The sequence below is a fragment of the Notolepis coatsorum genome, assembly GCF_963971535.1.
Source record: "Notolepis coatsorum genome assembly, chromosome: 13".
Lineage (NCBI taxonomy): Eukaryota > Metazoa > Chordata > Actinopteri > Aulopiformes > Paralepididae > Notolepis > Notolepis coatsorum.
The window spans coordinates 110,816,343-110,843,614 of record NC_140177.1 but is presented as its reverse complement, the minus strand read 5'-3'; the positions used below and the strand labels follow the sequence as shown (position 1 = coordinate 110,843,614).

Below are 27,272 nucleotides of genomic sequence, written 5' to 3'. Positions count from 1 at the left end.
TATTTCTCAGTATTCATTTTGTGGAATCTTCTCATTTCAGACCATCTTTGCTGATCACACATTTCACACATCAAGGTAAATACAGAAATCCAAGCAGGCCAATCACAGGCAATCACAGTGACTGCTGATGCCGTGTCGCCCTACACGCAGGTTCGATGTTTGGAGAGGTGCACGTTAGCTCCGATAGCTTCCATGAGCTACACTGGAACAATTTGATGTTCACATCTGAACGGGCCTTTAGTAGAAAACAGAATGCTTACCAGGTTCTTGAGCAGTGCAGACAGCTCTTTGACCAGGCCGGAGAACTTGACGAAGGCCGTCCCCAGGTCAGGGTTGTCCCTGCTGATGAAGTTGCTGCCAAACCTGTCCAGCGCCTGGCCGTAGTTCTCCTCATTCTGAACGTGGTCTACAGCCAACAGAGGGGAGGAGGGTCACAGAGGGATATTAATTTTTTTTTTATCAACTTTTTCTCCCATTTTCTATATTTTCTCCCATCCCAATTTCGTATCATCCAATCCAACCCTCCCCTGTCACGAACGCTGTTTCTTGCCTCCCACAAGCCGGCTGCAATGTGGACTAAGTCATACATAGCACAAGTCCCCTCCGGTACTTGAGGTAACAGCAGTCGCATCTTTTCACCTGCGCAGCTCGATCTCTCAGTGGCGAGGAGTAACGCGTGAGAGGCTCACGCTGCCCCCGACACTTCCTGATTCTACTGCGCAGGCGCACCAACCGACCTGTAGGAGTCGCTGTCCACAACGCCCGATCCCCACCCATCAGTTTCCCACCCCCTAATACGGCCAATGTGTATTAGTATGAACGACCAGCTAAACTGAAAGCAATGTGGAGCGCTGGGCTCGAACAGGCGAGCCCAGCGTCTCCGCATTTGTGGTGAGCGCCTTGCCCACTACGCCACGTAGCCGCCCCACAGAGGGATATTCATTAACATTTCAATCTGATTTAGATTATTCAGGCAAATATTCCATTCATCATAAAATCTGATATATTTCATATTTTGATGGCTCAGTTCAATTTAATTGGATTTTGATACTTTGTAAGAACTAAATGTTTTTGGTTCACATAATTATGTTCTTACAATTAAGCATGCCAATCGAATAAACACACACATTCTTTTCACATCACCAAAAACTCTGACACAGTCTGCAGCTGTTTCAAATTATTAAAATGTCATTATTATTCTAATCTTATTGTTTTAATTGTTTTTAATTGGTTAAATTGTTTTGATTGCTCTTCTTGTTGTTGCACGTTTCATATTGTGTGATGTATTTTCTCAACATCATTGTGAATGAACGCTTGCCCTCAATGATCCATCTAAATTAAATAAAAAAGATTGAAACATAATTTTATAGATCAAAAGTGTTTACAACGAAACCTACACAACCAGAAACTAAAGGAACTCACAGGGAGGATGCAATGCAGATAATATGACGCTGAAGATATTAATGTTTAAAGCACCAAGTAGTGACAATGATGATGTTGATGATGATGACCTGAGGAACCTGATGGATTTAAGCATTACATCACGCGACGGAGTGTGTTATACAAATTAGATCACACCTATGGGTGGTTGTTAGGCCCGAGGCGCAGCCGAGGGTCGTTAGACCCCCATAGGCGTGATCTAATTTGTATAACACACGACTTCAAGTGATGTAATGCGTTTATACAATGACCGAATTCACCCAACCTTATTGCTATACAATAAACACACAGTAATTGAAGCATAATGGAGATTTATTCAAAAACAGAAAAAGTTGATCCCAAAACAGAAAACGTAGATCCAATGGAAGTCATGCTTGATTGATTGATCGAAAATTGTATTAACAGATTGCAGAATGGGTACAATACAGTACAGCTCAATACACACAATTGTTAACACATTGAGTGCCAGCGACGTCATATCTCGTTTTATCAGCCCCCCCATTGAGTGCCGACGACGCGTAATGTCGCTTGTTTGCCCTTTTTTTTTTTATTGGCGATTTGAATTCATATTTCATCAATCGAGCCTCGGGTTAGTGCTGCAGAGTCTCTCTGAGCTCAATTGGGAAGATACTGCCCCCTATCGTCTCTCCCTGTGTAACTGCACCCCATCAGCTCAGACTGATACAAGGGGGGTGGCCAGTTTCCTCATTTTATTTTCCCGTCAAGGCATCTGAAGAGACCAAGTGATCGTCGGCCCTCAGAACAGCGATGATTATGTATTTACAGTACCAACACTGTAATCAATAAGCGTGATCGATGTTTGGAATGGCGATCAGGAATTGGAATAATCTTTTTGGATAACATCTGATCTCAGGTAAGGAATCTATTTGACCAGTCTTAGGATAATCAGACCTGTTTTCACGGAGATCTCAGCGTTTGCCCTATGTGTGATGTGGCTGTTTGGCTGTGATCGCTGATGAGGAAATAAGATAATCGATTTCTCAGCTCGGGTCTATAGCGTGCATAAGTACACATATACTATCGATAATCTAGCATTTATTTGAAAACGATTCATAAATAGGCCGACAAATGACAACGTGTCTAGTGTATTCGAAAATATTGTAGGGTGATTATGGTTTATTTACATTGATGGTAACATTCCCGGGTATAGTGCAGTTTGAGAAAAAAGTATCTGTGTCGTTATTTTGCCTCTTAGCTGGAACAGAATTCTCAGAACCTTCTGCAACGCACTTTTGCGCAGATGAGCCTGCAAGAACATGGCTATAATTTCGTCTGTCTTCAAAATTTGGTGTCCAATATGATTGCAGGGAAGACTCACATTTATGGCCAATAACAGACATAATCTCCCTCGATTTGAAGCCTGCATTCGTACATTTTTGAACAACAGTGCTTCTTAAACAATGATTGGTGTAAATTAGGGATGCCCCGATCACGTTTTTTGCCACCGATACCGATCACCAATCGTCGTGAGCCATATCGGCCGATACCGATCCGATACCGATAGTTTTTGATTAAAAAAAAATAAAAAATAATTTTATATAAATCTGTTTATTTATTTTTTATAAAATATATATATTATATAATTAGACTTGTACTTGTATTATCTGCGAGACATCGCCACCACGCAACAAGCTCCACTGTCTGTGTGTACTCTAGTAGCCTCCAGCTACGGCCAGGATTCTCCGGAGCTGCAGCTAGACCCTATACTCGAGTAGCCTGCAGCTACGGCCAGGATTCTCCGGAGGTGCAGCTGGACCCTATTGATCATATTCAACAACATGCCCTCAGCTCGAATACGCATCGAATGAGTGTTATAAAACATTGATATCAGGAGCTATCTGTGGCTACTGCTGGCCGGCTATATAAAGTTGATACAGCGCCTCTGTGAACTATTTAGTTCAGTGGGACATTTCGTTTTGAACAGTGAGCTGGCGTCAGCTAACATGAGCTAGCTGAGGTATCATCCACATCTCTACTAGAGTTTGCTGGAGCGTTTGTTGATGTCAGGAGCTATCGGTAGCTGGCCGGCTAGATACCGTTCGGTTAGACAATGCCTCATCATGTATTGGACTGGAAGTGAATGGTTGACTGGGTCATTTTGTAACGGTAGCTAACGTTAGCTAAGGGAGACGCCGTCCTCCCGTTCCACTAGACTAGACTACTAGACCCGTGTTTACATGCGCGCGGGAGGGGCTGGAGGGAGGAGCAGACGCCGCACAGCTCCCGGTGTCTGAGACAGAACTCAGCGAGACGAGCAATTGAGATCGGTTTTGACGATCGGCGAAAATAAAGCATTATCACCGGTCACCGATCGCATATTTATACTGATTATCGGCCGATAACGATCGGTGGCCGATTGATCGGGGCATCCCTAGTGTAAATCGTGTCGGTGCCCGCGGCTTTACATATTCGGGGTAACATCATACATGTACATAGATCAAAATGTACAATGAAAAGTTCGTTGTACATGTCAGCATGTCTTTTTTCCTTCTCCGGTTTCTCCTGCTGTATAAGTTTACAGACTTATATTATTCAATGAGACTGCCAGCCAGCTTTTGCGCGACGGAGAAATACAATTTCAATTGTGACGAGAGAAGATCATCTCCCGATTCAGATACAATTTAACACACACGGTTCCAAAGATATTAATGTTTTCACCCTGCAATGGATTTAGGTGCGTCTCATCTCTCCTCTCTCATGTTGTCTGTGCTTCTCTCCTCTCCGGCACCGAGACAGAGAGCACTCAGCCAGTGGCCACTCCCCTCAGACCCCCCCCCCCCCCCCCCCCCCCCGCGATTTTTATTTTGTTTCACAATGGGTCATGACAAACCAATTACATAATCCAACATTGTGTAAACAACTAACATATTCCAGGTGATTGTATCTTTTTTGAATGAGTCGTTATCAGGGTTAGAAATTAACATTATTTTCCAGGGCTTTTTTTGCTCCCCTTAATTGATTTTCGGGGGCTTTTTTGTATTTCGGGGGCACAGAATTTTTATGGTGAAAATTAACATAGATTATAAAACATTGTTGACACTTTCTTTTACAGTCTTCGTCCCTATGTTTGATAACGTAATGTTAATGTCTCCATATATAGGGCTCTACGCTAACCTTTTTCCCAAGGAGCACATGTGCTCCTAAATAAAATGTTAATAAATAAAATCTAAATAAAAATTTAGGAGCACACAAAGAAATTTAGAAGCACAGTGAAAATTGTTCAAGTAAAACAGAGTTTATTAACATATTATACTGTGCGTGTGCACACTATGAATTGAAAATGGGGGACCCTGATGTAAACAAGACGAAAGTCTTTCTCTGGTCTGCATCCCCTTAATAATTGTGTGTATTGAGCCGTACTGTATTGTACCCATTCTGCAATCTGTTAAATAAAGTTTTCATTCATTCATTCATTCAAGGGCTAAACATCTGTGCAAATAGCACATACCACCAAAATCACAAATTGGCCAATGCCTACTAGACGCAAAGGATATCGGTTGTCAAGCTGCTTTTGTATGTTGTAGTGTTGTTATGATACCAACATTTTAACTTTGATACAGATAGGAAAGGCAATGGAATATATTATTAGATGACAGAACATTGAAAATTCTTTATACAATTATTTAATTCATTATAATTTAAACGCTATTGAATAATAGTTAATTAATAGTTAATACAATTATTCTGTTACAGCTACAACTGAGCTATAATTTATACTATAGCTACTGTCCATCAATGTCTTCCTTTTGAATTAAATAGGTTCAGGAGAGAGATGTAGAGAGGGAGAGAGAGCGAGACACACACACACAGATACGTAGAGCCATATGAAATCCATTTTTATTATTTTCCAAATTCCATTAAATTTTTTCCCAAATTCCGTTTTTTTGCCATTTTAATATTTCAGAATTCTGTATTTTGCCTTTTACGCCCATTTTACCATCAGAAATAGTGTCTAATAAGTGGGAATGAATAAATGTCCACAATTTAATAAGATATAACAGTCCATTTAATGTTTTTAAGTGCAGCAACTCAGAAATACAGTTCAATTTTACACAATATTTTTCAAATATATTGTGACAAAATAAAAATACACATTTCAAGTGATCACAATGTCAGTAGCCTAGCTATATATATTCTATTGTGATGGAATATAGTAATGCATAATTTATGCAGCTTTAGTTTATTTCATTTATAAAGGACAGTGTAGGCCTACTGACAATAATTTGCAAATACTGTAGATGGGTGCACCAGATTTAGCAAGAAGCTATCATTTCCATCTATAGTCCTATGTACTGTAACGTTACATAGCTATTTAAATCACAATAGTGTCAGTGATTAGCCTTTGCAAACTGCAAACCTCCAACACAACCTACCCAGAGGATAAATGAAAATAGTCATGATAGTAATTAAAAAATTTGTGTGGTAGTGAAAGGTTAACCTTCTGTAGTGTGGTAGTGAAAGGTTAACCTTCTGTAGTGTGGTAGTGAAAGGTTCTGTAGTGTGGTAGTGAAAGGTTAACCTTCTGTAGTGTGGTAGTGAAAGTGTTAACCGTATGTAGTGTGGTAGTGAAAGGTTAACCTTCTGTAGTGTGGTAGTGGAAGGTTAACCTTCTGTAGTGTGGTAGTGAAAGGTTAACGATGAGTACTGGCTAAGCGTCCCGCTCTTAAACCATACCGAGATATACCTCATCTCATGTACCTATTGTACTCCATCAACGAAGAAAATCAAATACACCCACCACCTGCCAGGCCCCGCCCCTTTAATGGCGTGCTACATAGTACTGGGCATGGCCACCACTCACTCTTCCTCAGAAAAAAACGTTTCCAAAGAAAAGTTTCCCCAAGGGAACTCAGGGCACGCTAAGAGCGGGACGCTTAGCCAGTACTCATATAACTCGTTATATAGCGTACTTGCATCGCGTCCCGCTCTTAAGCCATACCGAGATATGGGGTAGAGCGGACGCGAGGCCCGACAGATGCACCCCCTGAGGACCCGTAAGCCCACATCAAGGGGGAAGGGGAGTCCCGTCACCCCATCCTTCCTAATGAAGAGGGGGCGCAGTCAACTCCACCGAGTGCGAACAAGAGGGAAATAGAACCCCTTGAACACACAGCACAGGCGGAACCACGTGACACAACACACTGTGGCCCATACCCACACACCCCTGCTACCCCACCAAAGGACGGGAAGCAGGAGAGGCCACAGACCTCAGAACCGCCTGGGAGACAGAACCCCCGGTCATGTCCATGAGGTAAAACCTTACGAAGGGACCCGGGGAGGACCATGAAGCTGCAGCACAGATGTCCTCCACCGAGGCCCCACCCAGCAGAGCGGCAGAGGCCGCCACCCCACGAGTGGAGTGCGCCCTGACGCCCCCAGGGGGATCCAGCCCGGCCAACGTGTAGCAGAGGGCAATGCCCTCGCAAAACCAATGGGACAGGCGCTGTTTCGATAGTGCCTTACCGGCACGAGAACCACCGTAACAGACAAAAAGCTGATCGGTGGCCCTGAGGCCCTGAGTACGGCTGAGGTAAATCCCCAAGCACGGACCGGACATGACAGGTGAAGGCCCGCCTCCAACTCACTAGCGTGAGGAGGTGGATGAAACGCCTGAACCACAATATCCCTGGAGCGGAAGGAACTCCGGATATTTTTCGGCACGAAGGCAGGATTAGGCCGCAGAGTGGCACCGCAATCGGAACGAAAGACAGGCACTCTGGTCGTACCGAGAGCACAAAGCACACCCACGCGTTCAGCGAAGGTGACGGCCAGCAAGAACGCGGTCTTGAACGACAGCTGTTCCAACGGCGCTTGCTCAAGAGGCTCAAACGGGGCCAAGGACAACCGACCGAGGACCAATTGAAGATCCCAACTCGGAGCCAAAGAACGTTTTACCGGCTTAACGAGTCGGGCGCCAAGCAGGAAACGCTTCACAAGAGGGTGGCTGAACAAAACATCACCCTCAAATCCCTTATTATAAGAGGATATAGCTGCTGCATATACCCTCACCGTTGAAGCCGACAGTCTATCAAGGAGAGACTGGAGGTAACAAGGACAGTATCCAGGGGGCAGGACACCGGTCCCTGCCCCCCGCCTTACACCACTCTTGGAACATACGCCATCTGCCCGCGTAAGCGCGACAGTGGAGGGAGCATGCGCATTCCGGATGGTATCAACCACAGAAGGGTCCATCCTCTCCAGACTTACCCTCTCACCAGCCAAACCATCAGACGTTGGCACAACACCGAGTGCTGAACAGCGACCCGTGTGCTTGAGTGAGGGCCTTCGCTGACCAAGGAATAGGCCATGGCGGAGCTACCAGTAGCTGGATCAGGACCGGGAACCACACAGCTGCGCCCCGGTCCGGCGCAATCAGGATCAAGGACATGCGCTCCTCAACGTACCCGCCCCAACAACTGACCTAACAGATGTATGGGGAAAGAATCCCAGGCGGCACGGCATCGGTCCCAGACCTGCCTGGCTATGTCCGGACGTAATCCCCACCCGTCAGGATGAGGACCGCCCCGCGACATTACACCTGTACCCACATTCACCCTGCCGGGGATGTGGAGAGCCCTCAGGCCGCGCAGATGGAGGACGCCCATAGCCAGCCGCCCGGTGCAGACGGGGGGAGCGTACTCCTCCCTGTCTGTCGATATACGACACTGACGTCGTATTGTCCGTCCTGATCAACACCGTTTGAGGACCAGAAGGACCGCTTTCAATACCAACACATTGAACGTAGCGCAGACCGGGCAGCATGGTTTGCCAGCTGCCTCCTACTGCGTTGGCCCGACGCGTCTCCAGCGAGGGAGGCGTCGGTGTAAAAAGGTGACGTGTGACAGCCTACTGCCCATGGGGACCCCCCTGGTGAGGAACCCCCCAGGGCGAGGTCCCCCAGTACTGACACGGGAACCTTAGCCGCTCCACTTGCCTCTCACCGGGTCTATTTCCATACTGGAAAACCCACCTCCGTAAACCCCCTCCTGGGGTGAAGAGGAGGCCAAGAGGGACCACGGAATGAGCAGATGCCATCATACCGAGCAGGCGTATCACGGACAGCGCCGTAACCGTCCTAGGACGGAACCTCCCGAGCGTGTCGACAACACGCTCCGAGAGGGATGCCCATAGCACTCCAACCGTTGACTGGGAAGAGGAGTACTCTACTTCCAGTCTACAGCAAACCCCAGGCTGGTAGGAACCTGCCTGGTACGAGACCCGACGATCCACCTTGACCGTCAAGGACCAGAACGTTGTCAGGGCAGAATACATTTCGTAACCCCTGACGACGCAGAGGCCCCAGTGCGGCCTCCACGCACTTGGTGAAGATGCGGGAGCCAGAGAAAAGCTGAACGGCAGCCTCTGGTACTCATACGCTAACCCTGCAAAGGAAGCGTAAGTAAGCCCTAGGATGGAAGATCGGGGATGCGAATACGCATCCTCAGGGCTGTACGCTAAGCTTTTTCACTAGGGGCACACTTGCCCCTAAATGAGAAATTTAGGGGCAAAAAATATTTTTTATGGGCACATTTTTAAATAACAATTTTACCATTATTTATATCGATTGTTTTTGATTTAAAAAAAAAAAGAAAAAAAATATTTTATATAATTTTTTTTTAATAAAATATATATATTATATAATCATACTTGTAGTTGTATTATCTGCGAGACATCACCACCACGCAACAAGTCAAAATGCTCGCTATATGCAACCAGCTCCACTGTCTGTGTGTACTCGAGTAGCCTCCAGCTACGGCCAGGATTCTCCGGAGCTGCAGCTGGACCCTATACTGTAGCCTCCAGCTACGGCCAGGATTCTCCGGCGCTGCAGCTGGACCCTATTGACTATATTCAGCGTGCCCTCAGCTCGAATACGCATCGACTCAGTGTTATAAGACATTGATATCAGGAGCTATCTGTAGCTATTTAGTTTAATGGGACGTTTCGTTTTGAACATCGCGTCATCACACGCCTTGGATAATTTAGAGTGAAATGCGAATGCAAGGCTTGAAAGCACTACTCGCAAGCCCGCCCCCAGATAATATTTACCAATCGCAACGGCCAATTAAAGGGGCAATTCGCGATCATCTCGTCGCAGTGTACAGCCCTGATCCTACAGGTCTATGGAGGAGAACCAGACCCCCACCTGACAGTGTTCAACAGGTAGGAGACGATCAAAAAAATGCTGAACCTTCCCATTGGACAGGTCCAGCATGGGTCTGATACCCCCCCTCCCGATTTCTCAGGCACCAGAGAACACCGGGAGGAAAACGCCACGACGATGGCTTGCTTCGTCCACAGAGATTGGATCTCGTTGACCAGAGCTGTCACTGCTGGTGACCCTGACAATAGGGTCTGTACCAAACCCGAAAACGGGTGGGGTTGTGTAAACACAAGTCCCCGCCTCAGCGTTCTCTCCATCCACCTCGACATATGGTACTGCTGTAGCCATATGTGATGACACTCCCAACGCACCCGCCGCCATGTGGCGCAGGTCCGCTAGGAACTGTAGATAGGCGGCCCGGTCCCACCCGCTGTGCGTAGCCAACCCTGGACCCGTGCGAGCAGAGCGTTCCGTGTCGGGACATCTGACCCTGACACTACCCACGAGGCAATCGCACCCAAGGGGGGACCCCGACAGAAAGGGCCGGTTTGATACGGGGGAAGCTGACATCAGTTCTAGGTGACAAAAGCTCCCCCACTGAACACCCCTCCAGAACATGCTGAGGTGTTGTTCTGCAGCCGGACATGCAAGGTGTGAGGCCCCCATGGGTTCCTACACACGTAGCCCTGCAGTGATATTACTACCACCCAAATCACGCGCGCCTGCGAGACCACTGCCAATCTTTCAGGAGTGGGAGGCACCAACATGATACCTGGCCTGGCGAAGGTGAGGTCGGGGAAGCCCGCACTGTGTGCCTCAAAAAGGTTTCGAGCCCCCCTGCTGACAACACTTATAGTTGACAGACGTAACACCAGGCTCAACCAAACACAGCTTATGGTGTGGGAGCCGCTTGACAGCACAACATTCTCACGGACAGACCCAGGCTCAGCCATCAACTGGGTGTCAGCCCCTGTCCCCATGAGAAGCGAAAAGTGGGGCCGCACGCGCTTCAACGAAGGCACGCGGCCCGCAGCCAAAGGAAACAATCAGAGCCCCTTTTCCACTGGTGTTGGGGGAGGGAGTGATGGGAGAGTGGGCTGCTCGCGGCAGGACGGCGACGGCTTGTATATTCCAAGCCGAGCTCATCCAACATGGCCGATCCCTCGGCCGCCAAGGCTGTCGGCCTTGTGGACACCTGTCGATTCAACGCCCAGGATACCTCTGGCGGGGGAAAACATAGCCGCCTGTCGAGGGCCTCGTCATCGCCGCTGACGAGGCCGTGCTCTCTCTTCTTCTGGCTGCGCGGTGTGAGGCGGTGTGGGGCCTAGGACAATACCGCCCGCGCTCCAGCAGAAGACCAAGATCCTCTGCGGAGAGGGGAGCCCTGAGCCGTTATAGCTTGCGGCTAGGTCAAAGCTAATAACGTCAACAACCTCGCGCGATGTGTCGACGTCGGCTGGCCCTCAAGGCCCCGCCACCAGACACCATTTTTTGATAGAAAAAACAGCAATTCGAACACAGTTACTAATCGCTGCCAGGCTTGGCGGTACAGGCTTTAGCAGCCCACCAGCCACTCGCCGGGCCGACCCACCTAATGGCGTCGGCCGGGCGGGGCACTGTTTCAACATGTCAAAAGCAAAGGACTGATGCTAACACGGAGCACCAGTGGTGGTTGCAACCAGCAACCTCCACTGTGGTGTGCACCATGAAGGGGTTAATGAATAAATGAACTAACACCACGAATATACTGTAGAATAGGCAAGCCCATGCACACAACGTTAAGGGGAGGCGGACCAGAGAGAACCAGTGCCGCATTCATTCATAATATTCACAACAGCACACCAGCCCTAGACCTCAGTCCATTTACCCATGAAGGTAAACAAAGCCCCCCCGCAACACTCCCCCAGTAGACACCGATTGACCGTCAGCATGAATGGTTGAGAGGAGGGAAGACTGTAGTATAGACAGACATTCCCGTAACAGTAGCCCAAATAGCGCTAGCCGCGCGCTCCAGGATAACGGGGAAAACAACAACGTTTACCCAGATATCCCGCCGCTTGCGCCAATACACAACTCGGTTGTCTCTCGGGACAACTCGAGCACATCACAAACGCCAGCATTGTCATGCCTAGTGACATCCCACAGCGGGGAACAGTAGAACAGTGACCCAGCATTTATAGCATTTAGTATTAGCAGCGCGCTCCAGGACAGCCTGGGAAACGTCTACCTCAGAGGGACGTTTACCCAAACATCCTGCCCCTGGCGCAAACATACAACTCACAACAAGCAGCATTTACTAACACCAGCGATAATGCCTAGAGGCGCAAGTCCTACCTTGTGCGAGGTAGCTCGATAGGGCCTAACAAAATTAATAGTTGGTTTCAGGTTGCCGACCGACCCTGCAGATTTATGTGCGACCCAATTTATTTTATGAGAGTTTCTATTGGCGGAAAAAAATACGCATTTTGTAGAGCGCCATTTGTTCCAGTAGAGAGCGCCAGACTCCAGCAAAAGGTCGCAAGCTACAGTGTCAACATGGATGTGTGCCAGGGCTGTACGTTAACTTTTTTTGCACATAGCACTGGTGCTACAGAGGTTGATAGTTTTGTAGCACAGGCCAAAATCTTGTAGCACAAGTATAAAACGTGTTATATTTGTAACAGTCACAAATGTGCCTATTGTATTTGTGTTATTTAGTTGCAGTGCCATGTTTGGCTGTCATTTAGTATATCGCCATGTGTTATTATTACTATGATACTCTCATATGCTATTTTAAATTAATATCATAAACAATATTAGCATAATTTTGAGTGGACTGAAGGAATGAGTCAGTGTTAATAGTTTTAAATGCAAATAATTTATTGAAACATAGAAGTGGGGTCGGTTGGGACACACACACACACACACAATGGGGGACCCTGATGTAAACAAGACAAACGTCTTTCTCTGGTCTGCATCCCCTTAACAATTGTGTGTATTGAGCCGTACTGTACCCATTCTGCAATCTGTTAAATAAAGTTTTCATTCATTCACACACACTGTTTCAACTCACCACCCCCGCATCATATTGTAGTCTAGTCTGTCTTCAAACTTCCACTCCTCTCGAAACTTGTATTTGAATATCATCATTATCTGTCCATCCTCAGTTTACTATAATATACTCCTGTCCTGAGTCTTGACTAGTGACTTCATCGTCTTTCCAAACGCACGCACGCACACACACACACAGGGAAGGGGAGAGAGTGCCCCCCATTTCCCTTTCCACACTGTGTCTGCTGGCTCTGCGCCCTCTGATCAGGATTAGCTTGTTAGCTTGCTAACGTTGTAGTGATTGTAATGGTACATAAACGTTAATTTCGGGCGATGTGCGCATAAAGGAATGGCGACGGTGCAAAGCATGTAGATGCATTTGACCCGTTGCGAGAAAGAAAAAACACCACGGACTTATTTCGGGACGTGTAGGCGCACTGCTGTGTTAACGTGCACCAACCGACCAACGCGCTGCTCTTCTAGCAGAAGCACGGATAGGGCGGATACGACTCGTCGAGTTGTCACAAGAGTTTTTTCAAAATAAGAGTATCATATGCACCTGAACGTTGCTAGCCTTCGGAGCCTAGCTGGAGCTGCGCGTGGGCAGAAATGAGACCCGCTACAGGATTTTCAAAATAAGAGTATCTATATGAACCGAATCCCTATCGCACCAGTGCTACTGAAGTAAATCCATCCATCGCACAGACAGCTGTTGCTGTAGCACGTGCGAGATATATGTCGCACTGTACACCCCTGATGTGTGCACGGTAACCATTGTTTGTTTGTGCGGTGTGTGCCTCCTAAAATAGTCAGACTGGGTGCAAAAACATTTGAAGACGTGCTCCTAGAGGTAAAACAGTGCACTTGTTGCTTTATATCAGCAGCTGGAAAAGTGGATAGAGGGGACAAATGGACAGACATTGCCAACGATGTATTGTCAACCACCACCACCCAGCTTGGGTCCCATGCCGGCGCCGTGTTAAGCTTATTTCAATTCAAGTACTTAGCACTGAAGTGCAAGGCTCCAGCGCCAGAACCTGTACCCTCCACAAGCCAGTCTGCCTTCGACTTGCTGTGCACAGCAACGTATACATTTGCCTCCGCTGAGAACTGAACAAAATAAAAAAGACGAGTTGATGAATGCCATCATCAAGAGCCTCCAAACCAGGCGAGTGGGGTTTTCTGTCCAGGCGAGCACAAACCAAGGCTCAGAATTGGTGACGGTGAGTTAACTATTTTACTCAAATGGAACGAGTCTGTCTGTATGTACTGTATCGTTCTGTCATACTAATTGTTATGAAGAATGAGGAGGGGTTTATGCTTCTTTGGGGTTGTTTAATTCCATTGATATCGGTTACATACAGGTGAATACCTCGCTCGTCATCACACACAGCTACATGCTTTACATAGATATAGAACACTAGATAGCCCGCGCTGCCGGCCAATGGAGAGCGACGTCGTCGTAGGGCGGCCATCTTGCTCCAGGCAGCTCAGCTACCGATAACCCTCACTCAAGGCTGACTGGAGCAAAATGGCGGCGGTTCAGCAACGCTGGTGACTCCGCCTTAAGCTATCTAGTGTTCTATATCAGTGGTTCCCAAAGTCGGGGTCGCGACCCAAAGGTGGGCCGCGAGCAGCCACGGATGGGCCGCGAGATGATTTAAAAAAAATTAAAAAAAAATTAAAAAAAAATTAAAAAAAATATTTTCTTTATTTTTTATTTTTTTATTTTTTATTTTAATTTTTTTTGTCAGGCCACTGAACTTAGAAGCAGGCCAGGACAGTGTTTCTAGTTGTATTCTAAAATTCTATTCTATTGTATTCTAAAATGTGACTATATGGTTTTATATTAACTTAATAAATAAACAAAAACGAAAAATCTACTTATTTCAACGAACATTTCAAACTAAATAACAGATTATGCACATAAAACGCAGAAAACAACCGAAGCAACAATAGTATTTTAATGAGGCTATTATTATTATCATTATTATTTTGCAACAAGTTAGCCCTCTCATAAATAGCACATATAAATGAATAACTAACTTGAACTAACTTAATAGGATTGAAGTGATATTTGGCTTAAAAAATCGGTCGCATGGCAAAAAAAAAAAAAAAAAAAAACAGACGATGTGCATTGGGCCGCGGCTCTCTGACGCCTTATTTTCTGGGCCCCGGCCTGAAAAGTTTGGGAACCCCTGTTCTATATATCTATGCATGCTTACACGTGTATTCAACGACAACAAACTAACTTCCGGTGCCACCCCCTATCTCTCCCGGGCGGAAACACACCCCCAGCTAACAGTGACACACACAACAGCAGAACATTATAGTACGTTTCATTTTCATGCAAGCACTGTTTCTGTAATAGTATGAATTTGAGATAATATTTTTTACAATCAAGTTTAATTAAATAGTAAAAAAGTGCAGTCCTGGCATGTCAAGAATGAGAATATAAAAAAAAATCCCTTTAAAAGAATAAAATAAAAAAATTCAATTAAATAAATTCCCTACCTACCCATGGCCAAACTGACAACCAACCTGAAACCAACTATTAATTTTGTTAGGCCTAGCTACACCTCACATGCTGTCCCTCTGTCTGCTGTCAACAAGACAAGGAGACTACAGAACTCGATGCTGAAATGCATCGAATGCATCCCGCTGCAGAGTCGCAGAACCCATACGAGCGCCGCCAGAACATGCCGCGAAGATTTCAGGGGTAGGCAAATCTTCGGTAAGCACTCAACCTAATTTCTCTAAACTTTTCATATCAACTAGTTGCATAGGGTGTCCTGCATCCGCTATGATGGAAACGAAAATAGAGGAAGAGTGAGTGGTGGCCACGCCTAGTACTATATAGTACGGCAGTAGGGCGGGGCCTGGCAGGTGCTGGGTGTATTGGTTTTATTCGTTGATGGAGTACACTAGGTACATGAGATGAGGTATATCTCGGTATGGCTTAAGAGCGGGACGCGATGCCAGTACGAATATATAACCTTCTGTAGTGTGGTAGTGAAAGGTTAACCTTCTGTAGTGTGGTAGTGAAAGGTTAACCTTCTGTAGTGTGGTAGTGAAAGGTTAACCTTCTGTAGTGTGGTAGTGAAAGGTTAACCTTCTGTAGTGTGGTAGTGAAAGGTTAACCTTCTGTAGTGTGGTAGTGAAAGGTTAACCTTCTGTAGTGTGGTAGTGAAAGGTTAACCTTCTGTAGTGTGGTAGTGAAAGGTTAACCTTCTGTAGTGTGGTAGTGAAAGGTTAACCTTCTGTAGTGTGGTAGTGAAAGGGTTAACCTTCTATAGTGTGGTAGTGAAAGGTTAACCGTCTGTAGTGTGGTAGTGAAAGGGTTAACCTTCTGTAGTGTGGTAGTGAAAGGTTAACCGTCTGTAGTGTGGTAGTGAAAGAGTTAACCTTCTGTAGTGTGGTAGTGAAAGGTTAACCTTCTGTAGTGTGGTAGTGAAAGGTTAACCTTCTGTAGTGTGGTAGTGAAAGGTTAACCTTCTGTAGTGTGGTAGTGAAAGGTTAAAAAAAAATCTGAAGTGCGAGACATTTTCGCGATTTCTGATGCTTGTATCGCGCCGCAACAAGTCGGGTTTGGCCACGTCGAGTCACACATGCACTCGCACATCCATGCACTGCAAACAGACACACACATGCACTCACACATCCATGTACTACAAACAGACACACACATGCACTCACACATCCATGCACTGCAAACAGACACACACATGCACTCACACATCCATGCACTGCAAACAGACACACACATGCACTCACACATCCATGCACTGCAAACAGACACACACATGCACTCACACATCCATGCACTGCAAACAGACACACACATGCACTCACACATCCATGCACTACAAACAGACACACATGCACTCACACATCCATGCACTGCAAACAGACACACACATGCACTCACACATCCATGCACTACAGACACACACATGCACTCACACATCCATGCACTACAGACACACACATGCACTCACACATCCATGCACTACAGACACACACATGCACTCACACATCCATGCACTACAAACAGACACACACATGCACTCACACATCCATGCACTACAGACACACACATGCACTCACACATCCATGCACTGCAAACAGACACACACATGCACTCACACATCCATGCACTACAAACAGACACACATGCACTCACACATCCATGCACTACAGACACACACATGCACTCACACATCCATGCACTACAGACACACACATGCACTCACACATCCATGCACTACAGACACACATGCACTCACACATCCATGCACTGCAAACAGACACACACATGCACTCACACATCCATGCACTACAGACACACACATGCACTCACACATCCATGCACTGCAAACAGACACACACATGCACTCACACATCCATGCACTACAGACACACACATGCACTCACACATCCATGCACTGCAAACAGACACACACATGCACTCACACATCCATGTACTACAAACAGACACACACATGCACTCACACATCCATGCACGACTACAGACACACACATGCACTCACACATCCATGCACGACTACAGACACACACATGCACTCACACATCCATGCACGACTACAGACACACACATGCACTCACACATCCATGCACGACTACAGACACACACATGCACTCACACATCCATGCACTACAGACACACACATGCACTCACACATCCATGCACGACTACAGACACACACATGCACTCACACATCCATGCACTACAGACACACACATGCACTCACACATCCATGCACTGCAAACAGACACACACATGCACTCACACATCCATGCACTGCAAACAGACACACACATGCACTCACACATCCATGCACTACAAACAAATACACACATGATTGTAAACACATTCACACATCCATGCGCTGCCAACAGACACACACAAACACGCACACACACACATCCATGCACTACAAACACTCACACATCCATGGTCAAAATACTATTGATATCTACAAGAATCAAAAGTCTTACATGAATTTTAAATAGCAGCATATACATGGGTGAAGGATAACTTTACGTTCTATTGTTCTAAGTGTTTAAAAAAGCTCTGACGATGAGAAAACGTTGCGGGCCCAAAGGCACTGGACTCTAAATGTCCAGAAACCGATGTCCTCATAGCAGGGAGCAAGCTGGTCACTGCTGTTTCATTCGCATGGAAGCTATTAGCATAGCCGCCATGACAGCTGATAAGGTGGGACCATTGCGGTAACGCGCTCCACACAGCGCTTCACAGTGCCACGTTAACCCTGTTAAACCCAGAGAGGTGCCAGCGCTCCCGCCGGCCCCCGGCCCACTCAGTTTTACTGCCGGAGCCAAGACACTGTAGGTAATTGCCCGCTCCACACCCTACACCGCCACTGCTGATACAATGTCAAATCAAATGAGCTCACTCTTCACTGAACCTCTGGGAGGAATGACGTGGGGAGGCAACACAGCTGCTGTAACATATCGTTAGCCTCATACGATAATTGCCTAAGTAATTTTTTTGCCAAATTAATAACTGTAATCTCCTCACACTGCTGCATTGCCCTGGCTTAGTGCCTATGTCCTCGGCCAATCAGAACGCTTGTTACGTAAAAAAAATCCCCATCTGCCTAACTCACTCGCGTGACTTGTGCATTTTAACGTTACATACACAGACGGCGATTGCATGACCATAGGCAAGTAAAACAACTGTAAGAGGAGAAAATGCGACACATTTTGTTTAAAAGTCACCTTATTTTGTTATGCAATGGTTGTTGTGTTTTTGTATCTTTGCAAACGTGTTGATACGCCTTGTGGAACTGATTTTCTAAATATTAATAAAAAACAAAAAAAATGAATAAATGGAAAATGTTTTTTTTTTCTTTTTCCAAATATCTTGAAAAATTTACTTAGGCAATTATTGTATCAATCAATTAATCAATCAGATTTATTTATATAGCACATTTAACATGACACGTGTCAACCAAAGTGCTGTACAGAGGGTAGATACATAGTAGGGCTGGGCGATATGGCCAAAAATGATATCGCGATAACGATATCGATAACAATATCATATCACTCGTTATTCGATATTATCGATGTTGTTATAAGTATATATATATATATATAACAATTTTTTTAATTTTTTATTTTGCAGCAATTCTTTGTCGTTGCCGCCATCTTTAGTGTTACATCCCCTCACACTCCAGTTCTCAGGCTGCAGCTGGTTTGAAAGCGAAAGTAAACCGGCTTCTCTGCTGGCTGTGGCTCCAGGGGAGTTGAACAGTTCTGGCTCTGCTAGTTTCTTTTCGATCTTTTGGCGGTTTTTTGGTGTGCACCGTGACTCGTGACTGGAGTCTAGCTCTGCTAGCACACATAGCCTACTGTGTACAGACAGTTTCAAACTGTATTTTAAATTAGAAAGCAAAAAAGATAAATCTCAATTTGGTCAGTATTGTCATTTGGACAAGCAAAGCCATTACTTTAAGTTGCAGGCAATAAATACAAATCTGTCCACTGTCTCTGGTTTTAAAACTGCCCTGTTGCAGGTCACAAATCTTTTTTAAATAATAATAATCAATATATATATATTTCTTTAGATATCGATTATTAAAAAATATATCGCGATAATTATCATTATCGTTATATCGCCCAGCCCTAATACATAGATACATATAGACAACAATCACAACTCCGTTTTATGGGAGGGCACTAGAGCTGCCGCGGTATTGATATTTTCCTTACCGCACGAATTTGCGAAATATTTCCTACCGCCGCGGTAATTACCGCACAGTGCGCACAAAAAAAAAAAAAAGTTTGAATGCATTTTTTTTTTTTTTAGTAGTCTACTCTTATAGCCTGCCTCTAGTCTAATGGCGCTTTTCCACTGCATAGTACCTACTCGACTCGACCCGCTTTAGGCACCTGGTACTTCGTTCCTTTTCCACTGCAGCCAGGTACTACTCCGTTTGTCTCCGTGTGGGAATGCAGGCGGGGCCGCTCGCTTGTGTACACTGAAAGCTCCGTGGGCATAGATGTCCGAGGGCTTGCAGCAAGCCAGAGTTTAACACAGTTTCAATCAATCAATCAATCAATCAATAACAACATTAACCAGACTCTCGTTGCGTCTATTCTGCCAAAGCTAACGTTACCTCTCATTGTGTATTCTACCAAGCAAACCCGGGTTTAACGTTACCTCTCGTGTATATCGGCTGACGGTAGTATTAACAACAACAAACTTAACACATCAGCGATCTTGTTGTGACACTAAACTCTCCGCTCGGTGGTAAATTGGGTTGATGTCGGTTTTGTTTCATCAATAAATAAGGCAGAATACACAGTGAATCCATTCTTTTTTGTTTATTGCTTGGTTCTGTCGCAAACAAATCCTGAACGAAATGCATCCTTAGCGAGGCAGTAAAGATGGCGGCGCCGGCGTTCTGTTTTTGTTCAGACTGAGGCTACAAAGTGTGACGCGTCTCTCTTCTGACCAGTCAGTGGTCTGCAATGTTTCACATGACTTTTCTGGTACCACTTCTACCCAATAGGGTTGCTTGGAACCGAGTAGGGTATATCTGCAGAGCCGCAAGCCGCAAGCCAACTTTATTATTATGATAAAAAACAGCGGTGACGCGGTATTCAGCCTAACTCTGCGGTGAGCGTGATGCAACAGCGATACCGCGGTAATGCGGTTATCGCGGCAGCTCTAGAGGGCACACAGGCAAGCACACAGGAAAACAGGGAACGGGAAAGGCTAGTAGGTAGAAGTGGGTTTTGAGCCTAGATTTGAAGGCATCTATCGAGGGGGCAAGCCTAATGGAGGTGGGGATGCTGTTCCACAGTGCAGGGGCTGCAACAGCAAATGCACGGCCCCCCCTGAGCTTGAGGTTAGACCTCCGGACTGTCAGGAGCCTCTGATCGGCTGACCTGAGGGACCTGGTGCTGGAATAGGGGGATAGGAGGTCTGAGATGTAGGAGGGGGGCTGACCATTAAGGGCTTTAAAAACAAATAGGAAAAATCTATCCTGTAGCGTACTGGAAGCCAATGAAGGGAGGCAAGGACAGGGGTGATGTGGTCTCCCTGTATGAGGCTAAAGATATTGCTCTTGAATTTGGAAACCTTTGGAAACAGTGCGAGCTGAACGGGACTGTGGTGGCATGAGAAACACAGCTATCTCAGATCACAGAACAAACATGAATAGGCGAGTCAATCTATGAAAAAAAAGCACTTAACCCAAAAAAAATTTATACAAAAGGTTTTTCGATGGATTCCGATAGTATTGGGCGTGCTAAATAACATACTAAAAGTCGACCAAAATCGACCCCCCCCCCGAAAGCCGCCATTTCCAAGATGGCGTCCCAGATGGTGGTGGAGATATTAAAATGGCTATATCTCAAATTGAGAATATGGTGCAAAGGATTTCTCAACTGATTCTGGTACCTCTGGGCATGTTCACTAACATACTAAAAATCTAGGAAAATACACCTTCCAGAAAGGCTTAATTTTCAAGATGGCGTCCAAAATGGCGGCAGACCAAGCTTAAAATGGCTATATATCTCAATAGAAAAAAATATATAACTATGATTTTTCACTTGATTCTGGTACCTCTAGACATGCTTGTGAACATACTAAAAATCTAGGAAAATACACCTTCCGGAAAGGCATCATTTTCAAGATGGCGTCCAAACTGGCGCCCAGGAGCTTAAAATGACTATACAAATACAAATAGCTTACTAAAAAAGGTGTTTGCACTCTCCAGCTCTCAAGCTAGCATAGTTGAAGCCTTCTTTTTGACCATTATAGTTGTTATAGTTAGAGGTGTTTGCACTCTCCAGCTCCCAAACTACCATCGTTGAAGCCTTCTTTTTCTGAATCAGTTTCTTTCTTTCTTTTCTGACCTAGTCCTGTGTTTGGGCATGCCTGGGCGTGTCTGACCTGGCAGTGTTATTTAAGCCCCAGTTTCATTCTAGTCTTTGACAGAGGTGTTTGCACTCTCAGCTCTCAAGCTAGCATAGTTGAAGCCTTCTTTTTGACCATTATAGTTGTTATAGTTAGAGGTGTTTGCACTCTCCAGCTCCCAAACTACCATAGTTGAAGCCTTCTTTTTCTGAATCAGTTTCTTTCTTTCTTTTCTGACCTAGTCCTGTGTTTGGGCATGCCTGGGCGTGTCTGACCTGGCAGTGTTATTTAAGCCCCAGTTTCATTCTAGTCTTTGACAGAGGTGTTTGCACTCTCAGCTCTCAAGCTAGCATAGTTGAAGCCTTCTTTTTGACCATTATAGTTGTTATAGTTAGAGGTGTTTGCACTCTCCAGCTCCCAAACTACCATAGTTGAAGCCTTCTTTTTCTGAATCAGTTTCTTTCTTTCTTTTCTGACCTAGTCCTGTGTTTGGGCATGCCTGGGCGTGTCTGGCCTGGCAGTAGGCCTGCCACGATAACACATTTTGCTGGGCGATTAATTGCCCCCGAAAATATCGCGATAAGCGATATTATTGCGACCGGTTAGAGAATCTTTTTTGAGAAATTTATTTCCCAAAACTTTTATTTTGAAGCCCACCGCTCCGTCTTTTCCGGTTTTAGACTTTTATTTTGAAGCCCACCGACCGGACCGGAAGTATTGTTGTGATTATCCTAAGCAGAACATATGAGCCGACAACTTGTCTCGTCCGGTTGTTTTTGAGCTAATAACAAATGTTGAGATTGTTGGTGAACAACTAACTTTAGGTAGTTTTAACGTTAGCTACTAACGTTAGATGCAGCTACTACAGGCAATCAACGATGAGGAGGAAGCGTCAAAGCAGTATATAATAGAATAGCTGTGGTGCGTAAGCACTGCAGCACGACTCGAAACTACCGGAGTGTTATAATAAATTAATTCATGTTTAACTTGTCCCCGTGTCCAGTCCTTTGACTAGCCCCACCCGTTCATTGTAAACAATGATGCATGTAATTGTATTAACGTTATTCTGTGTTGTACTTGTAGCTATGCTATACGTTGTATTTCGTTTGTTAGGTATTTAGCTAATGTTGTTAGCATGGAATGAGAATCAAAGCTCTATCTTTCATCTTTATTTAGCAGTCCAGTTTCTCCGGGCAGTAGCGAGTAACTACTTGGGTCTAAAAATAGCTAACGTTACACTACAAATAATGCTACTTGGTTAAAAGGAGCAACACTATTGAGAAATGTAGTTAAGCTGTGGCGTTGCCCCACGGAGCTCCCGTGCTGTACTCTAGTAACGTCAGCGGCCCGCCTCCCAACACGGACAGTGACTGACAAGCGGCACTGGTTCCGCCTCATTAAAACAAACGCGCAAATAGCAATTAATCGCGCCCGTCAAAATCATTGCATCCATTTTAATTATCGCAGCAATTAATCGATTTATTGCTTATCGCGGCAGGCCTACCTGGCAGTGTTATTTAAGCCCCAGTTTCATCCTAGTCTTTGCCAGAGGTGTTTGCACTCTCCAGCTCTCAAGCTAGCATAGTTGAATCCTTCTTTTTGACCATTATCTGATTTCTAAAGTGATGAGTGAATTCAGTGCCCAGATCTGTCCCATTTGTAAATTGGAAGATGGAAGTGATTTTGTTGAGATTCGTCAGAAAGGTGCTGATGGGATCAATAAAGCTAGTGTTAAAAGAGGTGACACTGTTCATGTGACTGCTGGCATGAAAGTACATTCAGAATGCCGCAAAATGTACATACATAGCCGAGATATTGATTTACATTTACAGAGGAAACAGAGCGGTGAATCAAGTACCACTAATAAAAGGACTAGTACTAGGCAGTCTGAAGCTCTATTCAATAGCCAAACTGATTGCCTTTTCTGCGGCACAAATGTTCATGAAGGACGTGCCGACTACAGTTACGTGAAAACAGACAACTTTGCAAAGTCTATATTGCAAAGCTGTGATAAACGAAATGATGAGTGGTCATTCAAAGTCAAAGGTAGAATTGAATACTATAATAGTGATCTACATGCTGCAGACTGTGTGTATCATAATGCTTGGAGCACACATTTCCGGTGTGACCGTGATGTTCCCATGGAATTTCAGCCTGATTGTAATCCAAAGCGGAGAAAGTCTGGAAGGCCAAAGAATGAGGACCAAGAACAAGCCTTCTCAAAAATGTGTGCTTACTTTGAAACGAATGATGATGGACAGCTGACCGTTTCTGCACTTAGGTGTAAAATGCAAGAGTATTTGTCTAAGGCCGATTCCATCCCATATAGTAATCAATACCTAAAAACATTGCTGATGCAACGATATGCAAATAGCATATTTATTGCAGAAGGAGATGGCTTGGATTGTATTGTTACAATAAGAGAGAAAACATCAGACATACTCAGATCCTACTATAACAACACAAAACAAAACAGTGATGAAGAGTCTGAGAAGAGACACTTAGTTGAAACAGCTGCAAAACTCATAAAAAGTGACATAATGACTAATGTTCCACCTGTTAATGAGTACCCGACTACAGAGACACTAAAACTACAGAATGCCCTTGATTATATTCCACAATCACTCCACATTGTGTTAAAAGCTTTGTTTGTCGGTAAAGAGACAGAGCAGAAAATTGCTAGTATTGGCCACGCAATCATACAGGCAGTCCGACCACGAGCTGTCCTTGCCCCTTTGCAAATTGGCCTAGCAGTGCAAATGCACCACTTAAACCGGTCTCGGTTCATTGTAGATATGCTGAAGATGGGATTCTGCTCTTCCTATTCTGAACTGCAGAGGTTTGAAATGAATGCTGCAAATTGTACTGCACCAAACATGCTTGGTAAGGATATTGATGTGTTGAACACGACCGTCTTATTTGCTGCAGACAATGTAGATCATAATATTCTAACAATTGATGGGAAAGGGACATTTCATGGGATGGGCATGATAGCTGCCTTGACACCAGGACAGAAGACAGACCAAAGGATTCCGAGGTTCAGAATTAATGAACTGAATCTTGTGCAGAGGTCAAAAGTTGTGATAATAGATTATCACTTTGCCAAACACTTTTGCAGAGACACCACATTTAAAGAACTTCCAAGACTCGCAGAATGTAACAAGATGGTTGATCTGCTTTGGGAGTTATCGTTCAATTTCAAACAGCCTGCACCTGGTTGGCAGGGGATGATGCACATTATTCATAAGGGAGATGAACATCCAGGGCAGTCTTCAGTGGGATACTTACCAATGATAGACATGTACTCCGGAGACAAAACATGCATTCTGTCAACACTGGAGTTCATTTGTGGTCTGGCATCCAAACACCACCTTGCCCCAGTAGTTACATTTGACCAACCCCTATATTGGAAAGCAGCAGATAATCCTAGATTCACCACAGTGCAGTCACCTCAAGTCCTTTGTCCTGCTCCTAGGAGGATTTCACACATTTATGAATTTGCTAGGAGCAATTGGTACACTGATGGACGGTACAGGACTTAAGGACATTCTAGGGGTAGTCTATGGGGAGAACTCAGTAGCCCATATGATGACAGGCAAATCAGTTCAGAGAGCATTCCGTGGCCATCTTCTGGTTGACAAATGTCTTAACCGCATGATAATATCAGAAATGGTAGATGATAGTCATGAATTTGCAGCAATGGTTGAACAGTCTGAAGCAATGTATACCTCAATAGTTAAGGGTGAAATGCCATTGGAAACAGTGTTCACATCAGAGACCCTCATTACAATAAATGAAGAGCTGGGAAAAAGGAAGATTGAACTGTGTGCTAGATCCAAAACTAGTCAGTTGTGGCTAAATTACCAACACATGTTAGAAGTTGCTAGGTCACTGATAACAGCAGATCGCACAGGTTCCTGGCTTTTGCACCTACGCGCTGTTTCTGAATGCATGCCAATATTCGCTGCGGCTGGGCATTACAATTACTTGAAATCGGCACACTTTTATGTCCAAGAGATGATTCAGCTTCACATCAACCACCCAGATGTCTTCAGACAATTTGAAAAGGGTTTTCATGTTATCCGTCGCAGCAGCCAATCATGGGCAGGCCTCAGCTCAGATCTTGTAATCGAAACAACATTGATGAGGTCATTGAAGACTACAGGAGGGATGACACATGGAAGTGGAATGACCGACAATCAGAGATCCCTTTGGACAATGTCAAAGGGCATAACATCAGAGTATAACACCGCAATGCAGGAGTTCTCAAACCAGACATACACAACATCAGAACAGCACAAGGATTCAACAGAGGCAAGGATGAAAAGGGATGCTGCTGACCTGGAGAAGATCACTTCAAAACGTGCTATATGTTCACCTTTCTCTCCAGACTCTTCTTTAAGGAATGTTGTTACAGGTGTTGTCGCTGAGGATGGAGTGAACGTGCATGATTATGACTCTTATGACAAAATGATCGGACAGCCGGCATTCACATTTTCATTTAGTAGAAAGGATAAAGCCATAACCCTTGGACAAAAATCGTCTATCAAGGTTGCTCCTGATCGAATCATTGATTCTGCACTTCTTTTTCAACGTTTCCTTATTGTCTCCCAAACTGGAGAGCTGTCATTGGAGGAGGTTATGCGTTACGAACTCAGTCCTTTCCCTCCTGCCCTCTTTGAAGCCGGAAACGTCTTCCGCAAAGCTGATAAACCACAACTAGCGCACGCGATCTGTGATCATGCAAGTGATGCAATCCTAGATTCTGTACCAGAAACGGAGCATTATGTTCTTGATGGTGGTTCACTCTAGGGCTGGGCGATATGACCAAAAACGTTATCGCGATAAAATTATAAAAAAATTTCATATAATTCGATATCGATAATTATCGTCGATATAATGTCTGTCAAGTTTAATTAACTTCTTATGCTGCTGCGAATGTCTCAAGTCGAGTTGATGTCGTCATCAGTCCGCGCACGTTAGCAGTTAGCCGACAAGCGGAGTATCTCATGACAATAAATATGACATTAAATACTCTTTTCCGCCACAATATATTGAAACGAACTGTATACCCCACACTACTATAAACGTGGCCTCAGAATTCAAAACACACACATACTCGGCACGTAAATATATAAAACATTGCCGTGCAAGCTAATTAGCCTAGCAAGTAGGGCTGCAACTAATGACTAATTTGGTAGTCGACTAATCTGCAGATTATTTTTTCGATTAGTCGACTAATCGAAAACCAATGTAAACAACAAAAAAAAAAAAAAAAAATAGTGTTTTTTTTTTTTTTTTTTATTGCCTATCTTTGTGAAAGTGGCTTCTCAGCTCTGGTCCAGCTGAAGACAGAGCAGAGGAACAGATTGGACATTGAGCATGACCTCAGAGTTGCTTGTCTACCATCACCCCAGACTTTGAGACTCTTGTCAGGACCAAACAACAACATCATAACATGATGATCCCATAGCAAATTAAAATAATGACTCATGAAACATTTGAATTTGGATCTTTAAGCCACTTTAAATGAAAATGTATTTGAAGAACAATACAGCAATCACTCATAAGATAAATAAATTAAATAATACAAATTAAAGTGGAAGTGTACTTTAAATAACTTTTGTTTGCTGTGTGTGAGAGGAGTCCGTGTGTGTGTGTATGTGTGTGTGTCTTACTCTGATCGCTGTGTGAGTGAGAGGAGTGTGTGTACTGTGTAATTTGTGTGTGTGTCTTACTCTGATCGCTGTGTGAGTGAGAGGTGTG

The 27,272-nt window shown here is 44.9% G+C and overlaps 1 protein-coding gene across 3 annotated transcripts in view; it reads right to left on the bottom strand.

Moving 5' to 3' along the window:
• The window catches only part of asap1a (ArfGAP with SH3 domain, ankyrin repeat and PH domain 1a), a 172,025-nt gene that overhangs the window by 79,632 nt on the left and 65,121 nt on the right, over positions 1–27,272 (bottom strand). For all 3 annotated transcript variants that reach the window (XM_084327854.1, XM_084327856.1, XM_084327855.1), the window contains exon 5: positions 261–406. In XM_084327854.1, the coding sequence (XP_084183980.1) occupies positions 261–406 (146 nt within the window). The remainder of the gene's footprint in view (positions 1–260; positions 407–27,272) is intronic.